At 60.5% G+C, this 25,354-nt stretch overlaps 3 protein-coding genes across 3 annotated transcripts; 1 reads left to right on the top strand and 2 right to left on the bottom strand.

Moving 5' to 3' along the window:
* Positions 1–493: 493 nt before the first annotated feature.
* On the bottom strand, positions 494–8,808 carry VOLCADRAFT_87559 (uncharacterized protein; the record flags this gene model as incomplete). Its single annotated transcript, XM_002947122.1, has 11 exons — positions 494–592; positions 2,074–2,759; positions 3,300–4,052; positions 4,774–4,971; positions 6,115–6,229; positions 6,913–7,008; positions 7,233–7,382; positions 7,640–7,690; positions 8,001–8,150; positions 8,646–8,711; positions 8,791–8,808. 11 exons carry the CDS (start codon positions 8,806–8,808, stop codon positions 494–496), a joined length of 2,382 nt encoding a protein of 793 aa, XP_002947168.1.
* Positions 8,809–9,681: 873 nt separating this feature from the next.
* VOLCADRAFT_87558 (uncharacterized protein) lies at positions 9,682–18,174 on the top strand (the record flags this gene model as incomplete). The annotated part of the gene is made up of 8 exons (XM_002947261.1): positions 9,682–14,162; positions 15,420–15,496; positions 15,572–15,655; positions 15,856–16,115; positions 16,792–16,842; positions 17,125–17,169; positions 17,637–17,730; positions 18,077–18,174. 8 exons carry the CDS (start codon positions 9,682–9,684, stop codon positions 18,172–18,174), a joined length of 5,190 nt encoding a protein of 1,729 aa, XP_002947307.1.
* A 3,553-nt stretch (positions 18,175–21,727) lies between these two features.
* VOLCADRAFT_79596 (uncharacterized protein) lies at positions 21,728–24,595 on the bottom strand (the record flags this gene model as incomplete). Its single annotated transcript, XM_002947121.1, has 7 exons — positions 24,511–24,595; positions 24,377–24,422; positions 24,226–24,310; positions 24,077–24,151; positions 23,828–23,896; positions 23,231–23,612; positions 21,728–22,168 (listed from the first exon to the last, which is right to left on the bottom strand). The coding sequence occupies exons 1-7, from the start codon at positions 24,559–24,561 to the stop codon at positions 21,728–21,730; spliced, it is 1,149 nt and encodes a 382-aa protein (XP_002947167.1). The 5' UTR covers positions 24,562–24,595.
* Positions 24,596–25,354: the final 759 nt, after the last annotated feature.

The following is a 25,354-nucleotide window of genomic DNA, read 5'->3' as shown; positions in this document are numbered from 1 at the left end:
CAGAGGGCCTCCAGCTCAAAGATAACGCTCCTTCCGCCAACACAGGACAGAACCCACCCGGGCCCCTGCAGCAACCTAGCATCCCTCCCAGCCCCTTCCCACCGGCAACCTGTATGTATGTAAGGTACCCGGTTGGCGTCAGGCAAGTACCCTGGCCCACAGCTGGCTGCGATACGCTGAGCTGAATGGGCAGAGCACTATGGTGGTATGATTGGGTACTGTTGGGCTGGACGGGTTTTAGGGTTCTGCCCGGAGGACCCGGAGGAGCCCTGAGGGTGCTCGGACTAGGTGTGCTGCAGCAACAGCCGAGGAAAGGCTCAAGGCCGCAACGGTGCCACACGTCCGCCGCCAACATCGCTGCCCTTCCATAGGCTACTCTGGCGGTTCATAGCTCCCTGCCGCTCACCAATAAGAGGTCACGAATACATTATCACTTATCACTGAGATTACGGAAATACATCAGCCGGAGGTCAAGTCCTACTACTACTGCTACCTACTCATCTGAGTCACAGTCCCGTATCGAGTGCATGTGTTGAGGATGCGGATCCCGTTCCGTTACTTTGCTCACAATGATGGAATGAACCACCAGAGCCTGGGCCCACAGCGCGAAGCCCAGAAGGCAAGGACGCGACACATCACGGCGCATCACGGAGGATGGAGGAGGTGGGATGGGACAGTGCGAGTAGGTGGCTGTGTGTGGAGCTGGAGCTGGAGATCCGGAACTTCCTACGATGCCGTACAGTCACTCTTGCCAACTCCCGTTCTCCCCGTTCTTGTCGTTCGGCATGACGGCCAAAATATCAATCAGCTTGCAGTGCTGTAGACCCTCCCTACCTCAAGAAATCCTATCCTGGCCGCAGCTCCAGCAGCTGCACCAGCAGGTGTGCGAAAGGCATCTGGCCCACTGTCCAACCAGCTAGCTAGCTAGCAGCGCACGTCATCTTGTCATACAAGGCACTCCAGCCATAACCCCAGGTCAAGCGACCAGGCTACGCTGGCCTCAGCCCAAGGGAAGGAGGTCAGGAGAAAGGCCACCGCGCCCGCGGCTAACACCGTCCCGGACCCGTGGACGGCCCGCCGCCGCCGCCGCCGCCGCCGACCCCGCGAGGGGAACGGAGCCTCAGCGGGATAATCGTCATGATAACGAGGAGCCAACAGACGTTACGGCGCTCGCAGCCGCCATGGCGGCCGCCAAGCTGTCTGCCGCCAACTTCCGTGCCGCCGCCAGCTGCTCCGCCACGTCATTGTCAATGCCCACACCGCCACCGCCACCGCCACCACTACACCCTGCGGCACAGCCCTCCCCAATTTCCTCGCTTGCCACGCAACCATGCAACCGAGGCCACTCGCCGCCAGCTTCTGCCTCATACCTCTTGCCGCAGGACTCAGCCTCCGCCGCTGCTAACGCCGCCAGCGCCGCCGCTTCAATCGCCTCTGACTCAGCTGCTGCCGCCGCCGCCGTCGCTGCGGCCTCAACTTCAGCCGCCAGGGCGCGCGCCGCGCTGACCCCACTTCCGCCACCGATGCGGCGGCCCTTTGCGGGGGACGACGATGCCACGCTTGCACCCGACCAGGACGATGCTGAAGGGAATGGTGCACCCGATTGCCCGAGCCCGGCAGGACTGGCTTTATCTCGCGGGTCCCTGGCCAGCCAGGCCTGCATCATTCAGCAAGGATGTAGCACAACAATAAATAACCGTTTTGCCAGCACTTAGGATAACGTCGGGATCACCGGCCAACGCTTTCCATTGCGCGTGGGCCCTCCGTTGGTTGCAAGGCCATGGTCTTTCCCTCACCACCTCCTTCCTAAAGCCCCTCCCCTGGACGCCACGAGGGCCCCCTAGCCAGCTGGGCTGGGAGAGGTCAAGAGGTATTCCGGCGGCCCCCTGCCAGCCGGGCCCCAAGCGGGTCCACCACTAGCCCTCCCGCAGCCAAGAAGGCGCCCAGAGGAGGGGTACCACCGATGGCGGGCTCGTTCCCGCTGCGCCTGATACATCTCCAGTGCGCAGTCACCTACACAGCAGCACACCACGCCGCGCCTCTCTACCCACCCCCTCCAAGCCCGCTCCGCACCTGCAGCCCTTCATCAAGCGCCTGCAACCCTGCCGTAATGCTGGCGATGCCCGCGAGCCCCTCTCCAGCTGATGGCCCCACATCATCACCACCAGCGCCGCCTCCACCTGCGGCCAGCAACGACGTCTGCCTGACCGCCGCCGCCGCCCCGCCCGCCGGTCGATGTGTACCCGCGCCGCCCTGCCGTGCGAGGTTTCGGAGGAACGCTGGCAGTGGCAACCCCCCAACACCGCCACCCTCCTTATCACCAACACTACCGCTGGCACACGCCTCGCCGACAACGGGTGCGACCCGCGTCGACGTCGCGGGCGGCGTTGATGTCTGGCTGTCGTACTGCGGCGTCTGCACGCGCGATGTAGCGGTGCTGCCCGTGCCATCTCCGCGGCCTGGCGGCGGGTCCCAGACGTCCCCTGGCAAATTGCGGCCGCAACGGAAGCGGTAGCGGATCATCTCGCAGGAAAGGTAGAGCTCCAACGAATGGGTAGCGCTAATGAAGCGTATCCCTAGGTGTGGATCGAGCTGCATGTCCACATGGGGAGGTGGCGGCGGCGGCGGAGCACGAGGAGAGGAGGACGCTAGCGGAAACGGCAGCGATATAGCTACAGCCGATGGCGGTGATGGCGCGGCAGGGGCGTCTAGGTCGCGCCAGCGGCGAGTGATCTCGCCAGAGGGGCTGTAGCACGTGCCTGTACAGTAGCAGCCGGGTTAGCAGGAAGGGTAAGTAGGACGGGCAGTAAAGTTCAAGAAATGTTCAAAATCACGTACGATATGGAAGTAGTAGGTAGTCTGTTCGGCTTTCTTTTGCGGGAAACCCCCTTTCTATCCGGATCCGGATCCAGATTCGCCTGCGGAGCTGCGGGTGGTACAGCACCCTTTGTGGCACCTAGCTCTTTCCGTCTTGACGCTCAAGAAGGTAAGGCAGGTGCGTGCGTCGTCATCTGAGGTGCCGGTGGACAACGGCTGAAGGCCTAGACGGGGGCGCCAAAGCGTTTGCTCGCGATTGCGTCACGCGATCTGAAACGGGCGCACAACTTCTCCTCGTTCCTGGCTGACAAGGCCTCTGTGGCACTACGACACAGGTCACTCACCCTCTCAAAAGCACACACGCACACCTGCACACACGTTCAAGTCTTGCCTGGATCTGGCCCCGTTTTCCCATATGAGAACACTACCCCCGACGTCTCCCTGCCGCCGCGTATATTCTTCTTCTCATTCTCCTCCCCCACCTGATCCAGTGGACCTGCTGTACATGAGCATCAGGCCGCCACTGGGGAACTGCACGAAGCCGCCCTGGGCGTCCCACGACACCGCCACACCGCCGGCCCGGTACATCACCATCATCTTATACGAGACCGGCTCCACCGACGCCCGGCCGCCACCGTCGGCGACCTCGCCACCGCCATCGTCGCTGCTGCCCTCTGACGACGCCGGCGCTGTAGCATATGCGCTGCCGTACTCAGCGTCGACGGTAACGGCCATATCACCGCCCGGCCAGAACACCGCCGCTGAGCCGTCCCGCCGTATAACGATTGCCTTGCCCCCGCCGCGTTGTGCAGGATACTTGGCCTCGTAGTCGATAAAATGTGCGTCGGGCGGCGGCTTGGCGACCGCAGCCGTCGACGCACTTCGCGGCTTGGCAATGGCCCCATTATACCGTGTAGGGAGTTTGGAGGAGTCGAAGCACGGTAGGGCGTCCAGCACCGCCTGGAACTGAGTGCCCTGCAGCTGCGCTGCCGGCCGTGTGCTGCCGGCGGCTGCGGCGGGTAGTGGCGGCCGCCGACCGCCACCGCTGCGCGGCAGCTTGGAGCTCCCTGCAGACCTGAAGGACGCTGACGACGCGAAGGAAGCGGAATTGGACGCGCTCGCCTCCAGAGCCGCAGTCGCCGCCGCCAACGCCGCATCCGCATCGTCGGCCACCCCCAGCCCCAGGTCGCCATTGCTGTTGTCAGCGTCCGGCTGTTGCGTGGAGCCGGGGCCGACTGGCCAGTGAGGGGGACGGCAGGAGCTGAATAAAGACGGGAAACGGGAAGAAAGGCTTATGCGTGCCTATGCGGGGGCCATAACTGACGCGCCTTGCTAACTCGAAAACCTACGCTGACGACCTTGCAATACTCAACCCCGAGCACGGCGAGTTCACATGACCGGAGCCGAACAACAGTTTATTACCATAACATCGACAATGGTTCGCAGGACTGGAACTGGCTGTACTCCCCCATCCTGGGGCCCGGCAATGCAAGGCGCTGTATGTGGAGCGGCATATACACGGCACACATCGCATCACGCCGCATCCCTGTAGTGGTCCTGCAGTAGAGGTAGTCGTACTGGTGGTGACGGTGATGGTGGTGGTGGTGGTGGGAGCCCCAATGCGTGCTTGCGCAGAGAAAATGCGGAGCGACGTGTATGCTGTGCAGGCTGGCAGGGGCTGGATTAGGCAGGCGTAAAGGAGGGAGGAGGAAACCCCCGGGGACGGCCGTGCCGTGCTCGTTAGGGCTCCCAGCTATCCCATGCTATAGGCCAGGCCTGCGGCTGTCCTTGCCGGCACACCCATCAACCTGCGCAGTCGCTGGCTAAGACATTCCTCTCAGCCAAGCTTGTAGTCATCTCGACATTTGTAACACGAACGCGGGTGGCAGGTGCAATGGAAACGGCGGCACTGTACTTGCCCCCGCTGCCATAACTGAGCCGCATGCCAAAACTTACGTGAGTCGAATGAGTTGGATCTCGCCTTGCGCCGCAAGGCCGCCGCCGGGAGCCGCGAGTCCGGCAGTCCAAGCGCGCCGCTGGACGGGCGACCCTTGGGTCGGCCCGGACCCGGACGAGCGCCAGCACCTGATGAGAACCTCCCACCGTCTCCACTGTACGAGGGAGTCCGACTGCTGCTGTCGCCTCCACCGGACCCTGCGGCGGAAGCGACACAGTGGTGGGTCCTACTGGGGCAGATATAACAGGGCTCCAGACACAGCAAACATGCTAAGGCGTGGCATAACGTCCCTGGAAAGTTCCAGGGTCGACCCCTCGACCGTAAGAGAGTGGATGCAACCCCATGCCGATGGCGGGTGATGGAACCGGTTATAGTGTGGGACCTGCGAGCAGGCCAGGATTGGAGTGGACGCCGCCGCGGGGCATGGTGACCCTGGCAGGTGTCAGGTTCAATTTCGAGAAACAGTGGGATCAAAATCCCTCGACCATGACAAGGTGGCTGCACTCCTACCCCACGCCGATGGATGGTGAGAGCCCCGGTTATAGAGTGGAGTCAACGCCGCAGCTGACCACCACGCAAATTCCACTGGATGCCGGTGGTGAGAGCTCTGTTCCCGAACGAAAGTCACTGACTTCGCAGATGTCGGCGCACGCGTGGGTGATGAAAAGGATGAGGGTGCCCCGAAACATCAGGGAAGGTGGTAGGGGAACTGCCAGGCTAGCGGCGACGGGTGGAGTCGACGGGTATACGCCCTATCTCACACGGTCATACTGGTCTCAGACTGAGTTTGGGTTCCAAACAGTAATGGATGTGGGTGATGATGGGATTCAGTCAGAGTAGTGCTGTCCCGAGAAAGGAACTCGGTCGGTAAGGGATGTATTTGAAGGAACCGCTCGAAGCAGCTCCACTGGCATAGGCAAAACAAAGGCAGGGACGATTGGAGAACTGGTGCCTACGACCCCGGGCCGCTGCCGCCACCGAACCGGCGGCGCACAGTGAAACGCGAGGCCTACCCACTTTGCACCGTCAAAAGCCCGTGGCAAAAAATGCACCCACGCGGTAAGCGCCGTGCGCGTCGTGTGTATTTGCCTTCCATCCAGGTTTTGGCGCCTTCCGTGAACCCCGCAGTTGCCTGCAGCTGTGCGCTGTTGGGCACAACTAGTGGCACTACCACAACGGCATGCAGAAGCGCGAGCCATTGACCTCAACAGTCAGTTATTACGGGAGTCCCAGATCACGGGTTTTAGGGTTTTAAACCAAAGAGCAGCAAAAGCAGCAAGCAGCGCTGCCCACCGTCCGCTGTCCTTACCAGCCCAACCCTGGCCTGCCTACTGACCCACCTGGCCTGCTCCCCAGCGACCTGATGGGCCCCAGGCTGGGTGGCCCAGCGGGTGCACTGGCTGGGGCTGCGGGTCGAGAGGACAGCAGCGAGTCCAGATCCAGAGCCTCACTGGCCTGCCGGTGTGGGGAGGGAAAGACGAACCACAGACCAGACGAGTGATGCTGATACCAGAGATAGACAGACGCTGCAGAACTTTATAAGAAGCTACCAACCAGTAGTAAATTAGGACGTAGTCATTGCGGCGACGTGGCCAGCTAGATGGGGCTGTGAGGGGGGAGTTCCAGAAAAGGGGTATGTGCCCTGAAAGGTCAGCGGGACGGGGAGACCTGTGTGGGAAATGCAAACGTATCACATGCCGGTGTCCATAGCAGGAGGGGGACCTGGCAGGTGGGGATTGGCCTTGGGGTGCATTGGGGTGCCTTGGGGTTGGGGGATAGGGCAGAGGGACACGGATAAGTAAGCCGAGTGATTGGGGAGGAAACTGGAGTGCTGGTACAGGGAGGGTACGGGCGGGGGTTACGAGATACAGTGAGAGATGTAGGTTGGGGGAGCATGGCAGAAGTGAGCTGCGATGCCACGCAACCCCCATCACCCACACCGTAGGCCATAGCCACCTAACCAACCATGCATATACACCCACAAAACGCACCGCGCGCCCAGGCCGGCGGTCTCAGCCAGCACCGTGTACGCTACACGCTCGGTATCTTTGGTCCGCTCTCCGCCCGCTCGCGTCCTGCCATCCAGCCATCTCCCAGACCCCGCTGCTCTCAACCGCAACGCTAGCCGCCCTACGCACCTCCCTCTCCGCTTGCTCCACTGGCCGCCCGTCAATGACCCTCAGCCCCGGACACAGCCGGAGGGCCACCAGCCGCACCGGCTCCGCTGGGAGAGCCTGGCGAGAAGCCCGGGAGCCCGGGGAAGGGATTTGGGATTGGGGGTTTGGCGGGAAAAGGATAAAGATAAAGGGAAACCGTAATTTCCCTCCACCTTTTTGCGGATTTGGGAACGCATTACTGGTCTTGCACCTGAGTGCACGGCTTTCTTACTTATCCCCACCCAGGCCCCGATTCCCCCCTCCTTCCCTCCGTCCCCGTTCTTCCTCTCTCTCTTCCCCACCTTGGCCAGCGGGTTGTTTGCAATGGCCAGTCTCTGCAGCCCCGGCAGCCCCGCCAGCACTCGGAGCTCCCCGGGGGCCGCCACACAGTTGTTCTGAAGCCATAGGTCCGCCAGGCTGCTAAGGCCGGACAGGGGGCCCAGGGAAACAATCTGCAGGGGGGGGTGAGGTGGAGGCGGAGTGATGCACAGTCCCTCACAGGCTACACGGTAACCAACCGGTTTTGGCGGTTGCCGGTTGGCAGTACGGCAGGTGCAGATTTGGAGACTGCAGCGAGGCTAATGGCAGGGGTGTTCAGTTGGCCTCCTCGAAGGCATGAGGGAAAGGGTGAAGGACGGGACCATACGGGGGAGGGAGGCAAGGACTCAATACCGCAAAAGCCAAGCCCCGCCCACCCCGGCACACACACCTTATTGTGGCTGGCATTTAGAGTGACGAGGCACGATAGCGCCTGCAGACCCTGCACATGGAGAACAGGTTGGATGGGGCCCGCGTGTGTGTGGACAAACCCGTTGGATTCCTGGCGCCGCAGATACGACATGCAAATGTCTTGCCGCTCAAAACTCCCATAGATCGCTCCCTCGCCCCAACCCCCTACCCCATTCCGCCTTCGTATATAGTATCTTAGTTGCAGTAAAGTGGTCGATCACCTGCATTCGTGTATGAGTGCGTTGCTTTAGTGCCACCCCTTTGCCTCTAAAATCCACTTTCCCTTCTCTCGTCCCCCGGTCTCATTCCCCTCCTCTGTTTTATAAACCCCTTTTCCCCACCTTGAGGCTGGCCAGCTGGTTGTGGCTGACGTTGAGCGACTGCAGCCGGACAAGGGCGGCCAGACCGGACAGCGACGCCAGCGAGTTGAAGGCCAGTGACAAGGACCGCAAGTTGACGGCCTGGGACAGCGCGCCCACATCGATGGCGCCCTGGGTGAAAGTGCGGAGGGGACGTGGAAAAGTGTTGTCGGCAGGAGGCGAAGGCCCACAAGGAATGAGGGAGCCAGGGTTGCATCAAATGCGTCACAACGGTGTAAGGGGCTTGGGCAGAGAGTGGCATTAAGCAATCGCAAAGTAATCTTTCCGGTGACGAGCAGAAACGGGATGTTCGCGCTGCTGCACCAGTGTGCTATAATTGCGACGGATAAGGCGGGCTAGTGCAAGTCATCCGCAGATGAATTGTCTGTTTGGTGGAAGGGGCGCGGGGCAAACGACACGTCGTTTGGGTTGGGGCAGGTAGCAGCCGGCTAGGCAGCGAGCTGTTTGCCGCCACATGCCAACGAAGCGTGCAGAACCCTGTGTGTGTTACACTCTGTCTATCTTGACCCGGATTGTGATTCCATAGCCCCATGGCCTGGGTGTAAAGCGACGCCGGGTTTATCCCCTGAGGTGGGGACGTGTTCGCGTTGCCGGGGCCCCACCTACTTTGTTGGTGAATATGAGCTCCTCAACGTCCTTTAAGTCTGAGGTGAAAGCTGCCTCCTTGATGTCCTGAGGATGGCGAGCAAACCGAAGTCGTGACACCCCGACACATGCGTCCAGGCGCCCTTGACTTCACTGCAACACGCACCCAAGCTGTAATCGACATTCCTGGGTCGCTTTACGCTCGTACAATTATCGGTAGCTGTTTCATACATGGTCGCACGCCTCGGTGCAGAGCCCGAAGCCCACGCGCCCCTCCAGGCTGAACGGTCTTTGCAAAGGGCTTAACAAGCTATTTTCTAAGGAGCGTTTTTCCAGGGTAAAGGGGTAGGGCGCAGCAAAGTAAGATTAAACGTTTCGCTATGGTGACCGATACAGATAATGGCGTTCAAGTCCTCCGTTACGTAGTAGCCATACTTCTGTCAGCAGACAGGTGATTCATAGTACTGTTTTGCCCATGTCCCCAGCACAGGTCGTGCAGCTCGTATTTGCAGGAAGCATGATGCAAGCGGCCATGCAAAATTGACATGAATTCAGAAACATTTTTACGTTTCGATGTTGGAGGCACATTTTTGTAGGTTTGATGCATGGAGTTATTACTTGGACTTCTGCTCGTCGTCAAGCAGGGCGCTGGAGCGCTCCTTTGAGCCGATACTAATAGATCCATACTTCTAGGACAAAATATTTCTTGTCTAACGTTAGCAAGCTAGGAAGCGGTTCCGCCAGAGCACTTCACAACAGCTCAACAGTCTGCGCTTCAGCACACGTAACCTACTGCAGCATGGCATCCGATCCAGGAGAGACTCCTAAAGATGAAACGGCTGGTGTAGCTGTGGATACGTACGAGGAAGAACTTCTTGACTACGACCCTCATGACGAAGACTTGCTTGCCGAAGAACTAAAAGCCTATGGCGAGGAAGGTCTGGCTGATGTCATGCACTACGAGGCAAAGCAATTGGCGCGACATGAGGTTGGCACGGAAGTCGGCGCAGGCCAAGGCGCCCATGAACGGGCTGCTTTTCTTGGGGAAAGGGAAGGAATGGCGCAACTGAAGACCAATAACTCCGATGAAACCCCACAACCCGTGAAGTCCAACAGCGTGCCCGACCAGGAGGAAGCCGGTGGCCGCACCGGTGGCCGGCAGATGCACGGCAGCCGTGGTCATGATCGTGAACCGCAAGCCGATAACCACGAGGGCGTCAACAGCTACAACCAAGGTCAGCGCAATGCATCCGGGTGGCGTCCTGAACAAGAAGACGACCGTCGGCGAGAAGACCGCCACCTACACGACAGGCAGCGCCTTGAGCGTGACCCCAAGCGAGAGGAGCGCGGCGGCAGCTTGCAGGAAGTGGACAGGGACAGAGATCGGGAGAGAGACCGTGACCGGGATCGTCGGGACTGGGATGTTGACAGGGGTCGTGATTCCGGTGTCCGAGAGTGGGAGAGGGAGAGGGACCGGCCTCGGGGGGACACTGAGCGCGGCGCCGCCTATGACTTGGAGCGGGATCGCCCTCCCGTACGGGCAAGGGAACGGGAGATGGAGCAGACTCAAACCACGCCGGCACGCCACAGCCTGTCTGAACCAACACGCGCTTATCACGACGACCGTGCTGCCGCTGGTGACCAAGCTGCAGGCGGCGGTGCCAGTGCTAGCAATACCAGACCGCTATCTCGGCCCTCCACAGCTGCCTCTCCACCTCGCCCCAGCAGCACTCCTGCAGCTGATCCGGGTCCAACTCGAGAGGAGCACCGTGTGATGCGGGCACCGTATGGACCACCCAACATGCGGCGTGAAGATCCGCTGCCACACCAGCAGCAACGCGGTCAGCCAGGCTCCTCTCCTCTGGCCGTCGGTGGCAGCCTGTCAGAGCACAGCGGTCCACAGGACCGTGAACGGGAGCGAGAACGGGAGCCAGGCACGGAACGGGATCGCAAGCAGGATGTACCGCAGGATGTACCGCGCCGGGATGCTAGTCCTCCGCCGGATCACGACAGTTGCGTGGAGCGAGCGAGATGGGGGGAAGAGCGAGGTCGCGTGCGGGAACGAGAACGGGAGCACGAGCAGGACCGCGGGCGGGAACGGGACAGGGGAGAAGGCCGGCGCTCACAACCGCTACCTGACGACAGACGACTACACGCCCCTCCGAGCTTGGGCTCAGGGCCTGTAAGGGAGCTACCCAGGGTTACCAGCCATGATGGCAGAGCCAATGGTGAGCCAAGGCGTAATCATGATTGGCAGATAGGAGGGGTGCGGCCCGATGACGGGCGACCTGGCGGTATGGGACGATCTGAGTACGACCGACCTGGTAGCAGAGGCAGACCGGAGTACGACCGCCCCGGCAGCGGCAGTAGGACAGAGCTGGACCGCCCTCCGGGGGGAAGCAGCAGGCCCGAGTACGACAGGCCCAATGATGCCAGCATGAGGCCCGAGTACGACAGGCAAGGTGCCGCCGCAAGGTCCGACTATGACCGCCCTAACATCTGCAGTAACAGCAGATACGAGTACGACCGGCCTGGCGCAGGTGGCACCAGGCCTGAATACGATCGCGCTGTAAGGCGCGAGAACGGAGGCGGGAGTATTGGTGGCGGCAGCAGTGGCTTGGATTACGAACAGTATGGTTCTGAAAGCGGAGCTCGAGCTTTGTTGAGTCGTGCCAATTCAGCCCCAGGACAAGGACCGGCCCGGGAATACCGCAGCCGGCCAGATCCTCCACCGCCAGGACCTGGCCCCGGCCCCGGTACCAGGGGGGAGGAGTCCCCACGTAGCCGCCGTGCAGTGCGCGAGCGGGAGGGCCGCAGCGGGGCTGATGACCGGGAGCACGAACATGATCGACATCGCGACCAAAGGGGCTACCATCGGGACCGGGAAGTCCGCGAGAGAGAGCTCCGAGAACGCGACCGGGATCTGCGAGACCGGGAACTAAGAGACAGAGAGCTACGAGATCGGGAACTACGAGAACGCGATTTGCGAGATCGTGGGTTGCGGGATAGGGAGCGACGTGAGCGCGAGCTGCGAGAGCACGGCATTGATCGGGGCCCGCGGGACAATGACTTACGTGACCGTGACCGGTGTCGCAGCGAGGAATGGTGGGCTGGTGCTGCCGGCAGCGGGGGTGCCTACGGGGCCATCTATGGTGCGCCGGTGCCCCGTGGCGGCTCGGGCTCCAGAGAGACAGCGGACTGGCGGCGTGGAGCCCCCACCCCGCCATCGCTGAGCCGTGATGCCGGGCCCCGGGGCGGCCGGGATGTGACACCGCTTGCTGCTGACATGGTGCGCTATGGAGGCTCTACAGATGATGCGGGTCGCCGGTCTCCGCGGGGCCGGTCTCCGCGTGAGGACCCGCGCGGACCGGCGACTTGGAACGCGGCGCCTGCTGGCCACTGTCCTGATGAGGCAGGGCAGCAAGCGAGTGGGCCAGTTGGCGAGTGGGGTGAGGGCACGGGCGTGCCAGCTGCGGCTGCGGCGCCACGGACCCGGGCGCCTTTGTTTGTTGGGAGCGTGCGGCCAGCTGGGGACGCAGGACGGGTGCCGCCTCCTAGCAGCCGCCAGCAGCGACGCACATCACCAGAGCCGCAGGAAGCACAGCAGCAACCATTGCCGCAGCCGCCGCTGCAACAGCAACCGCTGTCTTCACCTGTGCTTCTGGAAATGCCGCTGCCGCCGCAGCAGCAGTACCCGCCTGGTTCTGACAGCGTGCGCAATACGGACAGTGATGAAGTCGGTGAGGGCCCTTGCCGAGAGGAGGCCCGCCACCTGACAGCCAGATCCTGCGACATGCGCGCCACTAGTTGCAGCAGCGATGGCACTAACAGCAGCCCATCTAAGCAGGATGAAGAATCTAAAGGCGCTGGCAGGGAACGTGGTGTAGGAGCCAGCGGAAGGAGTTACACGGACAAGGCCGGCGCCGACGGTGGCGAGGGTTGCAGCGCTGGCGGGGATGTTGGCCGTGGCGATGACAGCAACGGCAGTAGAGGCCAAGACGCGCCGGTAGACATGGCGGTGGATGAACTATCGACGGACGTTAGGCCGCTCACAGAGGCTGCTGCGACAAGCAATGCTGCTGGTCGCAGCCCCACACCTGCGCCGAGTCCGCTCGCCGTGTCTGCATCCCCTCACCACACGCCGCCATCGTCACGGCCTGGGCGGGTTGCGGATCGAGATGGCAGCGCGGCGCCGCCACCGTCTGACGACGGACCTTCCTCCAGACGGGAGGAACGCTCGCCAATGCCGCAGCGCGATACCGACGGCGCGGCAGCTGTCGTACATGCTGGCTGTTTCGACAATGCCATGGAAGTAGACACGGCTGCGGCGCGCCCTGAAGGCAGGGAAGGCAGGAGCGGCGGCGCACCCCTCGCCACCGCCATTGAGGGCAGCACCGGGAGAGGCTCTGCAGGACGAGGCGGGACCGCCGCTGGCAGGGTCGACACACTGCGGGACTCGGGTGCAGGGCCGGATGCGAACAGGCACCGTGGGGATGAAGCTCAGCAGCGATATGGCGAGGAGGGCAGGGATGGACGGGCTGGTCAACCTTACAAGTCGCAGGAACGACCAGCATCGCAACCGTTGGCTTCGGGAAAGATCGACCGAGGTGGGAGTGGCGGCCCGCGCCCGCAGCAGCCCTACCAGGATTCCAATACACAGCGCGGTGGGTTGGGACGGCGGGAGGTGTACGATGATGACAGGCGAGCCAGGCAGCTGCCGCCGCCGCCGGGCGACGGCCGCCATGACATGGGCGGCGGGGGCGACGTTTATGGGGAACGCCGGCCTCAGCTACTGCAACCATACGGTTCCGGAGGAGAGCCGCGCCGTGATGACTACGACGACCGCAGACGGCCAGCGCCGTCGTATATCCTGCCTCCGTCCTCGCTTGACAGCGGCCGTCGCGACCCGTATGATGACGGCCGGCTGCCGCCGCGACGCGACGATTACGATGACCGCCGCCCGCCGCCGCGACGTAGGGACGATCCGTACGACGACTGGCGATCGCATGGGCCGCGGCCAACGTCACAGCGCCGTGACGAGTACGACGATCGCTCAAGGCAACCCAGTGGGACCCGCGGCCCTGGCCGCGACAGCTACCCTGACCGCAGGCCACCACCGCCACCCTCAGCGCATGGACCGTCATCCTCGGCTGCTGCCGGTACTGCTTCCGCCGGCCCTGTTGGCCCCTCCCGAGGAGATCCGTACGACGTTCGCCCTTCGCAGCCGCCGCCGTCGGGACGTGGCAGTGAGGGGTACCGGGAGCGCGAGTGGGCTGACCGTGGCGGTGGCGGCGGCGGCGGCGCTGCCGTCGCCCCCAGGGGTTATGGCCGTGATGGCGGCCCTGGCCCTCGACGTGAGGGCTCGCGCGGCGACCGCGGCGGCTGGGGGCGAGAGCGAGACGTGGACCGAGAACGGGACTACCATCTGCGGGAGCGGGAACGGGGCATGCAGGTACCGTCGTCGTCGACACAACGTCGACCTGCAGATGGGCCCCCTGGCTCCTACCGGGACGGCGGCGGCGGTGGAGGCGCCGACAGGTGGGGCAGGTGCCGCTGTGGTGCTGCACATTCGCTCCTTTCCTCTCCTCCCAACCTTCCTCCGTGCTCACTAAGTGCTGAAGTGTCTGGTGTGGGTCAGCTCTTGTCCAATCGTTGCGCGGGTGAGCTTTGCAACAGCGGCAGCCACATCAGCTTGCTTGTCAGCAGCCACCCCGCCCTCGCTCCGGTTTAGCCCGGTTAGGGTTTAGCCCGGTTCTCCGCCACGTGTGAATTTCGAGAGCGATTCCCACCCCTCCCCGCCCTGAACCTGTCCCGTAAAGCCACCCCGACAACCCTGAACCACCGCCGCCTCCGCCCTCGCCCCCGGCCCCCACCCCCGGCCCCCACCCACGCCACCGCCATCCCGTTTCATTTAGCCCCCGCCATGCTTTCCTGGAATTCCCGGCCACCACCGCTCCACATCCCCTTCTCACGTTGCCTCCGCTCCACCTCTCCCCCTCGCCCACCACCCCTCGCCCACCACCATCCGTCCCTGCTTTCCTAGGCAGTCATCCTTCTCCGCCCTACCTCCCCTTTCTCCTCCCCACCCCTCTCCTCCCTCGCCTCACCGTCACCCTCTTTTCCACCGCGCCACAGCTACGTCATCCTCCCTCCTCCCAAGCAATCAGCTACCTACCTATCCCCTCCACCGCCACTCCCAAACCCCACACCTCCGCCACGCATCCCCCACCCCTTCCGCTTCCCCTCCTTCAACCTCACATCAGCCAGCCACCATCTCCCACCAGGCGGCACCTCCTGAGAGTCTCCTGCTGCCGCGCCCGTTGCTGCTGCTGCTGCTGCTGCTGCTGCTTGCTACTCTGAAATGCGCCCACTACCACCTAATGCCGATTGACATGAAAGGAGATAGCCGTGACGCCGAGGAAGAGGGGATGCCTCTGCTTCTGCGCGCTAGTTTCAGGGCCGCGCGTTTGCGACACGTTAATGCTACTTGGCTGTGTTACTGTCTTTCTTTGTCGCCATGGATACTCGGCCGGCTGACCTGAGGGGATCTTGGGGGTGCAGATGGGAGGTGGAGCTCCCCACATGAGGGAATCCATCCTTCACCTTTAATGTACACCCGGGCCATATCTACGGTCCGGCGGGGATCTGTTCTCTATTCACCTTGTCCTCGTCGTTCTGTTTGCATGTGAGGTGCTGAGCTTCCGCTGAGCTCATCCTGAGGTTGGCCATGGACACAGCGGCGTTTGTGCACTGACACTGACTTTAACTTGTTCTTTTGCTTGCTGCGATGCACAGGCGCCCAGGCTCGCCCCTGCCACCTCCGAAGCGGCTGCGCACCTCTCCACCGCGGGGACCAGGAGGCGGTGCAGGAGGTGGCGGCAGTGACTACCCGCAGCCCTTTGAGCGGCCCTACACGCAGCCACACCACCACCACCACCACCACCCAGCACAGCGGCCGCCACCCGCAGGGGCCCCAGGAGGAGCGGCAGCAGGCGGAGTGGAGGGGGCGGCGCTTAGCAGTGCAGACATTGGTAAGAGTGCTATAACATCCTGCGGATGCGGGGTGAGGAGTGAGTCAACGAGCAGGGCTCCGTTTGGCTAGAAGCTGCTTTGGAGTCCGTTAATTCTGCACCATCCTTGACCTCTCCTGCGTGCCCTCCCTCTTGGCACCTGCACGCCCCTATTCTCTAAGCCCGTTGAACCCCCCTTCCCTCTCGCCACCACCACCCAGTCCGCGCCATGATGGCTGCACCCCCGGGAGGTCCGGTCCCGAACAGGGCCGCAACGAGTGCTGGCGGGGGCGGAGCCGGAGGCGCCCATCACGCAGCGCCAGGATCCATGGCTGGATCTGGATCTTGGACCGTATCGGGATCTGGATCCGCGGCAGCGCCTGCCGCTGCCGCAGCCGCTATGCACCCGCCTCAACTGACCGCGGACCAGAAGCGCAAGCTGCTCTGGGGGACCAAGAAGGTGGAGACCGTTGTTAACCAGGTACGGCAGTAAGACGGCATTGCAGGAACGCTTGCTATGGGGATGGCTCAATGACACGGCATGCCCCGACGGCACGTGCGGTGTTGATTCCCGTGGTGAGGGCTTGTATGTGTTAACAGCCCTAGCATACATACTACCGATTACAGATACTAGGTTAGGCACTACTGGTAACGCGCCACCATTGCTAACGTGAGATCCCGGGATCGAGACCTCTTAGGGTCGAAAATCCTTCTGATGGTGGAAGGTATTGCGCCCCTAGTTGATGGACGGTAGTGACCTGGGATAGAGTTAACCTGCGAACCGACCAGGAATGGAGTTTGGCCCCCGTCGACCCGGCAGATTCCGTTGCATGCTGGTGGTGGGTGCGGAACCTGAGCGATCCACTGAAAAGTGGACTAGGATGATTGATTGAGGGGTGCCCCGAAATACCGGGGAAGGCAGGGTTTCGCAGGGTAGCTGCCACGGGTGAAGATATACCCCCCTGTTTCACACATCATACCGGCATAGACCTACTAGCTATGCTGCCCTGTAAGCACCAGCAGCACCACCGCCACCATCTCTCCCATCCCCACTTCGCCGTGTTCCCCCCACGTCCGTCCTGGAAACCATGACGTCCTAACCACCGCAGTTGTGTGCCAACCTAGACTCACTTGGTCCTGGCCGCTTGACCTCGTAGGGCGCCGCCGAATCCCTGTACGGAGCGAACCGCTGGGACCGTGCGGCCGAGGTGGGTGTGGGTTGAGGGGGGGAGGGGGAGCAGGTGTCGGTGCGCACCACTATCCCCAGATGGCCGCGCGGTGCACTGCTTGGCTGGTAAGATTCCAATGGGAGGCCGACGGGTTTGCCCTGTCCAACCAGCTTTGCCTTCTTGTTTTCCTCACCCACGCAGTATGGAAGCGGGAGTGCGTAAAGGGGGCTTCTCTCCATGGCTCAGTTTTTTAATACAAGCACACGTCGAATCATCTTTTCATCATCTTGTCATGTTGCTTACCGTGTCGTGCGGCTACAGGTTCTGGAGACTGACCGGGACAAGGAGAGGTTCCAGCGGCTGATGGTGGGTGTGAAATGAGTGGTCGTGGGATGGGGAAGAAGTTGTGCGGGCAAGACTCAAAGCTGCGACTTCCCTCGCTCCTGTGTATGGAGCGCCAAGGCACGACGGCACGGCGCCTCCACCATTGAACGCCTATGTACCTTTTTCGCCTCAGCCGGTAGCCCTCACCCTCCGCCTCCTCGGCGCTCCCCACCCGTTGGCATTTGGGTAGCTTCTGGGCTCGCTCTTTGCCCGCTCCTGAACCGGTGTCCGGCACTTCGCCAACCACCCATTTCCGAGGCCTCGGTCCTGCTCGTGTCCAGGGTTGGCCAGCCCCTTCTACCTGTCTTGTCGTCCCTCGCTTCCTTATGCTCGATTCGTCTCCTGTTCATTCCCTACCCACCAAAATATGTGCTCTTCACTTTTCCCGATTCCTAACCCGTCGTCCAACCTGCCATGCACCTCATCCTTGTTACCCCATCCTCCCGCAGGGGCTTAAGGGGGAGCTGGCGCACCGGCCTGCCTACCCCCCGCTCGAGGCTCGTCCGCCCTCACCCGGGTCGGAGTCGCACCTGGCCATGACACGTAAGAGTGGGCTGCGTTTTCCCAATTGGGACTACCGCTGCGTCTGCCGCTATCAACTGGCCCAACCCTGCAAATCCCTTTCGCACCCCGTGTTGCCCTAGCTGCCCCTTGAGTGATTACCGCAGCTACCTGTTGCGCAAATTGGCTGATCTGCTGCTGGGCCCATCATCCTCGCCTAATCGCGTCATCAGACGTACCCACGGGCACATGTTCGCGTTCGGGCCTTCAGGGTCCGCTTGTGTTTCCCTGTCCTGAACCTGGCCTTCCTTCCTCCGAACAAGGTGGTGCTGCACTGTAACGTAGTTCCCCAAGTGCCTCACCAAACCCCCGGACCCTGTTCGCGCAGGCGAGCAGCAGGAGCGGGTGCTGGGGGATGTGGAGCAGCAGTACCTGGCGGGGCTGAAGCGCAAGGACGGCCGCACTGCGGGGCTGGGCATCATGTAGGGGGGGGAGATAGAGGGGCAGAAAGGAGGACGTCGGAGGCAGGCGGGGCCTGCGGTTAAGGCCAGGGGGAGGAGGAGGGCGGGGATTGGAAGGGCCTGGGGCTGTCCATGGCAACCCAGCATGATGCTACGGGATGAGAAGTGGGTTTTCGGGATGATGGCGAGGCCGGGTAAGCCGAGCGAATGGCTTGGTCCCTGTTCGTACTCTTGCCAAATTCGCTTGTTTCTCTGCTGGCGGGGATACCATTGCTTCCAAAGTAGCTGTCGCCCCCTGGGAAGGGGAGGGGGAGTGAGCCGCGACCGTATGGGACAGGCCGCCGTGTCAGTGAGAAGGGGGGGGAGCATGGGAGAAATTCTTTTGTAGAAGAAGAATGGCCAGGCCAGCGGGCATTTGGTTGCCGTGGGGATTAGAACTGGCGAGCAAACCTGCACCCCGCAGAAAGTACGAGCGGTGGCCAACGGCCAATGGCAGTAGGAATGTTCGTGACGTTACGGCGCGATCTCATGGCGTTCGACGCTTGGGGGATTGGTTGCGGCGGAAGAAAGCACACGCACCCATGTCAGCTAGCCATATGGGATTAAACCATCGGTGTCTGCAGTTGATTATGGTCTGCAGGTCCCGGGGAGTTGGCGGTAGTGGTCCGGGTGTATTGGAGCATTACGCTGCACGGGTGCATGAGAAGGTGCATGAGGCAGAGGAATGGCAGATAGCCCGCCATTCCTCCCGGTGTATACAGACAACAATGTTGCGAATTCCGGCGGGAAATATGTCAGGGAGCTGTTAGGAAGTTTTGAAGCAGAAGTGGGGGTGAGGAGGAGGAAGGAGGACGTCCATTTGTTGGATTGCCGGGGGAGGAAGCCAGGTACGGCAGGTCAGCTTAACAACGACAGCTTATTGTGATTCTCTGTCTTCCTTCTGTTCTGAGTCATTTCAGGTGGCACAGTTATGAAAAGGCCGTGCGTCTCTTCCCGTATATGTGTTTGTTTCCCATGCACAAAAGGTATGTAGGGGTGTTACCACGGATGTGTGTCTTCCGATGTCAACCGGCTTGGCAAGGTGCGGTTGCTTCATGATGCGGTTGGCTGGATGAAATGTGGAGGGCTTGAGTACCCATCATGCTTTGTCGCGGCCATTTAGTCTGAGCTATAGCTTTGGGATGGATGCCCCCCTTACCAACTTTTCCATGAACGCCAGCCGTCGCGGTATTCAGATTTTTCTAATTTTTCCCCGGTTGGTGAACTGGCGCCTTATCGGGCAATGTGGCGGCAATGTGGCAGGTTCCTTGCCACACGCTATTTTTCCAGCTGTCCATGGCAAGCGCGGCTGTACACGTTATACAAGTTCCGCACAAGTGCGGGGGTGTCCGTAAAAGCCGGGGGGGCCATGGACGGTAAATCGTTTTTAGTGCGGTTACGCGGTGGACCATCATCGTCCTCCCTCGTCCGCTTGAGCATGAAGTGCCGGGTCTCCCAGACTTCCGAGAGGAACCTGGCTAGCGCCAGGGGTGGGGCCTCGGTCATAATCGTGCGCATGTTGCGCCCTTGAAACGCGAGGTCACGTCCGTACGCCGGGCATTCCACAAAAACATGCATTTTGTCTTCAACCGCCCCGCAATCACAAAGCCTGCAGGTGTGCGCTGTGCGCTCGCGGCCGGTAGGTCGGTTAATGATTGTGTTCCTCACAGTTGGGAGGCAATAATTATAATAGCTGCGATCAGGCACACTTCGCCTCCATTACTAAGTACTGCGTCCAGTACATACGTCCAGCCTTCGCCACGGAGGTTGGTCCTGCCATCCTAGGACATTGAAATTGGGGCCATTCGTTCACCCACAAATTCGGGCAGATAGACCATTCGGCCAATGCCACCAAACGAACGCACGAATCCATCAACTGTGACAGCTATGAATTCACGCGCCAAAGGTCGTGGCGGTTTGTACTCCGGACTCTGTGCGGGATGTCAACAGAGCAGACGTTCAGAGGCGTATATATGCGAATTCCCAAACTCGTTTTCTTCTCTTAGCCTCATCCGCGATTTCACAATATGAGCGTAGGGAACTTGGGAACCGTAAGCGCCACTGTCTGACTCACCCGCTGTCGTTCTTTTGTGTTCACGGCCTGGCGTCAACGTTCTCGCCAAAGCGTATTCGCCAGCAGTAGACAGATCCTTTTAATTCATCCGAAATATACAACAACGGCCGTATTTCAATCTGCCGAGGAGAATCTGCTCAGCCTTCAAACACGGAAATAATCGAAGTGAAGCAATCCTTTGCGCCCCCGAGATGTTACAACACTCAGCAGCTAAAACTGCCCATCGAGGCGACAGGGAAGACCAGCTTCAACCCGCCTACATAAGCATGATTCATTAACTGCCGCCACAGCAACTACGGTCGGCCCACGGGCGATGCCGGCAGTCCTGAAGTACATCCTCATCCGCACGTAACCCGCCTGCAACACGCCTGGCTGGTCACAATGCACCGCTGCCGCGCATCATGAACCGTGGCGGTTTTCACAAGGTCACAGTTCGGCCGGGGAAACGCCGCCAATCCACACCCGTACACCACAGACATCAAGATCCAGCGCAGTCTATGTGTGCGTGTAGAGCTAGCGGTATATTCCATACCCCTATACGACAGCGGATGAAACGATACGTGGGCCTCCATCATGCACGTGGGCCACCACGGGGCAAATTCCTGCCTTCCCCGTGCGGAAGGTGGGCACTCACTCGGTGGGACACCGCCCTCGTGCTGCTGCGCATCACAAAGCTGTACGGAGGGCGACGCATTGCACCACACCATCTCGAGGGGCTAAACTCACACATCGCCGGATAGGACACTGAAAACAAAACCAGCTAATGGCCCCACTTTGCCCCGTCCCAGCCCGCGCAGCTTCTGCAGTCCTTCTCAGGCTGGAGGAGTGGGGCAGCGTCCCAAGAGATTTCGAAGCGCACAAGTCCCTCCGCTTCAATCCAGACCACACACGTACCACAACAGCCACTACATTGGCCCGCAAGACTTGCGCGTGCATCTCCCTCTCCCTCCATCCCCCAGAAGATCCAAATCTTGATGAAGTGGACTCCACGTGCTTCGCCGCTTTGGCGCAAAACCCAATACCCCTTTTAAGACCCTCCCCCCCCCACCTCCTCCAATCAACGTCAGCTTCCAGACATGGCGCCTTCCTTCCTTGTGGCAGCAGCAGCGGCGCCGGTAGCGGCACCATGACCACTGAGGAAAGACAGGCCCCTCGAAAGCGGCAAAGCATGTCCTCCCAATGAAACAGGTAAAGTGCATAGATAGGTGCTCCCGCTCACGAGTCCGCGGTGGCGGGGGCAGCCGGCGTGGCGCCCGCTGCCTTGTCCTGAGGGCGAGGAGGTCCGGAAAGCAGCAAGTCACGCACAATGGATGAGGAGCACAGACCGTTCCCTCTGTCCCTGTCCGTGTTCATTTTCCATCATTATTACCGACCCGCCGAAACCGAACGAACCTGTTGCCGTATCTACCATCAAGCCGCCCCTACCTCCCCCCCAAAGCCAACCAAGGCCAAAAACCCTCGCCTTTCAACTCGCCTTGTTCTTCTTCTTCTTTGCGCTCTTGGCGCTGACCGGCGTGGCCAACAGGTCGAGAATCTCCTTGTCCTCCACCTTCTTCTCACTGTTCACTGGCTGCCGCGACGCCGACGTCACGATGCTAGAGCCGTTAGGCATTAGCAACACCGTGCCCTTAATCTGCGCCACCAGCTCGCCACCCTTCTCGTGTAGCACCGGGTAAGGGTGCAGCAGGCCGTGGTTTAGGCACTCCACGAGACCCAGCTTGAGCTGCCCCACCTTGAGCTCCGTCTTCTGGTTGGCAGCCTCATCCAGCAGGGCGCGCAGCGTGAAAGGCATCGTGGCGAAGCTCGAGTTAATGAGGGAGAAAACGATGCGGCTAGCCTGCATCTTGAGCTGGTAGGCCACTTCAAGTGCGCGCTTGTACACAGTGGTCTCCTTCTCATCAAGCACCTGTTTGCACAGAATGGGGAGAATGCGGCGGGAAGAGGGGCTTCAGGGGCCATGATAGCGAGGGCAGGTGGCTGAAGAAGATGTACGTTTGCTTGCATGTCGCACCCATCCCTAGCTGGGCAGGGGACAGTTGCGACTGAGGCGACCCAGGCAGGCAGACAGACTGAAGGGCGACCAACGATGGCGACATTCCACGTCCGCCCCGTCCCGTCCGCAGACGACTTCAGAAAGCCAGTGACGAGCGCAGTGGCAGGGACGGGAGGGAGGGACACACCCTCGCAACTCCAGTAGCCGTCTCCCGCCGTGCCCCAAATCCCAGTCAACCGCACCAAATAACGACGCAACCGCCATCACCAAACCAAATCCACCGATTCGTAGGTTTTGAGCAGCTACACAACAAAATGCCGATATTATATCGTTCACAACGATGGGCTCCCTGGCAGAACATTCAAAAAAGTAGTTTTAGTAGAGACCAAGTGGTTGCTGAGAAAAAAACATTCCCTTCCGGAAGGTGGTTACTAGGATTTGCTTGGAGTCACCTGCAAGTAACCAGGTGTTCCCCAGGGAATTGGGCCACAGACCCCCGTATTTTGGGAAGGTGGTTACCGAGGAAAACCCCCGCAGTAAACACTTGGACACTAAAGGATTACCATCGGAAAAAAGATTTAACATCACTGCTCCTTGGTATCGGAATCTGAGCACCCGTCTAGGTATTCCTTAGCCACAGAGACGTCTGATGCAGCAGCGGCCGGGGTAAAGCAACTAGTCGTGCGCGATCAGGCGTGCGGCAGCAACCCCCCTTCCCCTTCACCCCCCGGGAGACAGTCCTACTTTGTCCCCAATCGACTACCAAGCTAGTAGCACAACCCTCAGTGTGCCTATGCAGATAAATTGATTGTCCTTCTGGCCCTTGAACCGGATAAACCACCCCGGAAAGAGTCGCAAAACGAACAACTGCCGAGCGGCCTTTTGAACAAAGGCTGCACAAGGCCTACACGACTATCGCCAGCCCGCCGCCTTCCAGGCACCCCAGCGGGCAGACCGATATACCGATCGACTCACCCGTGGCTTGCCCTCGCCTGTGCTCACGACGATATCGATCGCGTACACCTCATTCTCCTCAAACTCCGCATCCTCCACCTTCTGATCTGGAGTGGGCTTGTTCAGGATACACTTGCTGCCGTCAATCACAAACTGCTTCATCTCGTGAGACATGACGCCTTCGACCATGTTGCAGCCGTACGCCTCCGCGATCTTTTGCAGCGGCCCCGCCACGTCCGAAATGTGCTTGCCCGGACGTATCAAGCGCACCGCTGCATCGAATGCCGTACGTGCGGCGGCGATGACGTCAGCAGCGCGACCTGTGATAGGCACCTCGCCCGCCTGGACGACCACCGTGGTGGCCTGGGTGGCGATGAAGCCGTCGATGTGGCAGCCCATGTCACTGCACAGGCGGGGCAATGGGGGGCCGCGCCAAATTGGTGAGCGCCCAGGACCACTATGACCACTATGTCGCAGCCCAGGAACATCGCGCGGTGAAACCCGTGTGACTCACGGTGGTCACATTGTTTGTTTGTGGGGGGCCACCGTGGGGACAACACACAGAACCTGCATGTGGTGTTAGGAGTGAACCCCCGGAGTGTCCAGACACCGACTTACAATTTGACTACATCTCCTGCTTTAAGGGCACTCGTGTCATCCGCGTTCGGGGAGAAGTGGCCCACGACGCTGCGCAAGGAGGGTTGCAGGCGTTTAGTCCACAGTGAACTAGCTTCCGGAAAACCGGTAGCAGTGAGGCCCAGACAGTGTCGCCAACTCTTTGATCCGGCATCTGCTTTCGGTATTATGAAGTAAGACTGTCCCATGCGCATTTCCTAAAGCTCCTCCGTGAGGTCGGGCTGAGCGTACCTGTTGACGGAGACGCACGTCGGGAAAGCGACACCCTTCTCAATTTGCTTTCCCTTGTAGATGTTGCCACACTCCCTGGATTTTTCAGGCAATTCGTCAGCTGCTACACTGATATGCGTGACAACTTTATACATGACAGCGGCCCCTACTTGGTAATAAAATTATCGCCAGTGCGGCATAGATCCACAATTTTGGAACCGTCCTTGCACCCATCGATGACAGCCTGAAGGGCACCTGCTTGCGCAACACAAGGTGTGAGGACGTTCGCCGGCACCTGAGCGCCGACAATTCACTACTCACGGTTGCAGATGTCCGCCGCCGCCTTGTACTTGGTCACAACCTCGGGCTGCATACGGTCGCATAGTTACAGAACTTAATGACAATCTAAGCTGGGAAAGTATGGGCATCAAGTTTCGTTCATGAGGATTGCGCACCACGCTCAGGTTGGGCTCCTGCTCGCCCTGAATAGAGCCGTCGTCAGACATGTTTGTATCTTTACTCAACAAGTGTAAACCAAGTAGCGGAAAGAGGGCCGAGAACGGTCTGAGCCGGTTCTATGAGTTGATCTGATGGGCCCTTTGGGCTAGTAAGGCAAAAAATCATAGGATTTCTCCATGCACGGGCCCTTCTTCGATACACAACTATTACGACAAATTACTTTATGTAGACGTGGATATAATCTCTGCTGCGGAGTAAGCGGGCACCAAGCACCAACTTGCAGTAGCCGAAAAAGTAAATCGGAAGTATTTCGCACCTGCGACATTGACCCTCGCAGCTATACGGATAGTCAACTTCACCAAATTGCTGAGGGCAGCATGCCTTCTATACGTTGCCCCCTGGTGGATAGGCACGGTAAGGTTGCTAAGCTAGCTCCGCACATTTTCAAGGCATGCTGATATTGCGGGTGAGGGTTAGCTTTGCATGTCATGGCCTTGCTGGCAACCCGTCGGACTAGGAGGTCAGGCTACAGCCGCCAGGTAGCGGGGCAGGGCGGCACCCCTGGCTCGCACTGCTTTCTTGCCCCAAAACATGGGCTTGCCTATCGGGTCCCTCCAGGGCCTGATCCGTTGCAATTTTTGACTTGGGGTTGGAACAACGGCTTGCCCTCTTTAGATCAAGTCAGCACCTGTTTACAATGCAACAGAGTCGTCAGTACGTCATGACGCCCGCAAACAGGAATCATGGGTTTGACAACTGTTGCCTGTGCCCGCCACTCAAACATTTTTGTGTCTACGGTTCTGGGCTTCTACGTATGGCCTGAGCAGTGCAGCTTGTTGC

This window comes from Volvox carteri (genome assembly GCF_000143455.1).
Source record: "Volvox carteri f. nagariensis unplaced genomic scaffold VOLCAscaffold_5, whole genome shotgun sequence".
In the NCBI taxonomy this organism is placed as follows: domain Eukaryota; kingdom Viridiplantae; phylum Chlorophyta; class Chlorophyceae; order Chlamydomonadales; family Volvocaceae; genus Volvox; species Volvox carteri.
Note: the sequence above shows the minus strand (reverse complement) of the source record. Positions and strands in the feature narration are given on the sequence as shown.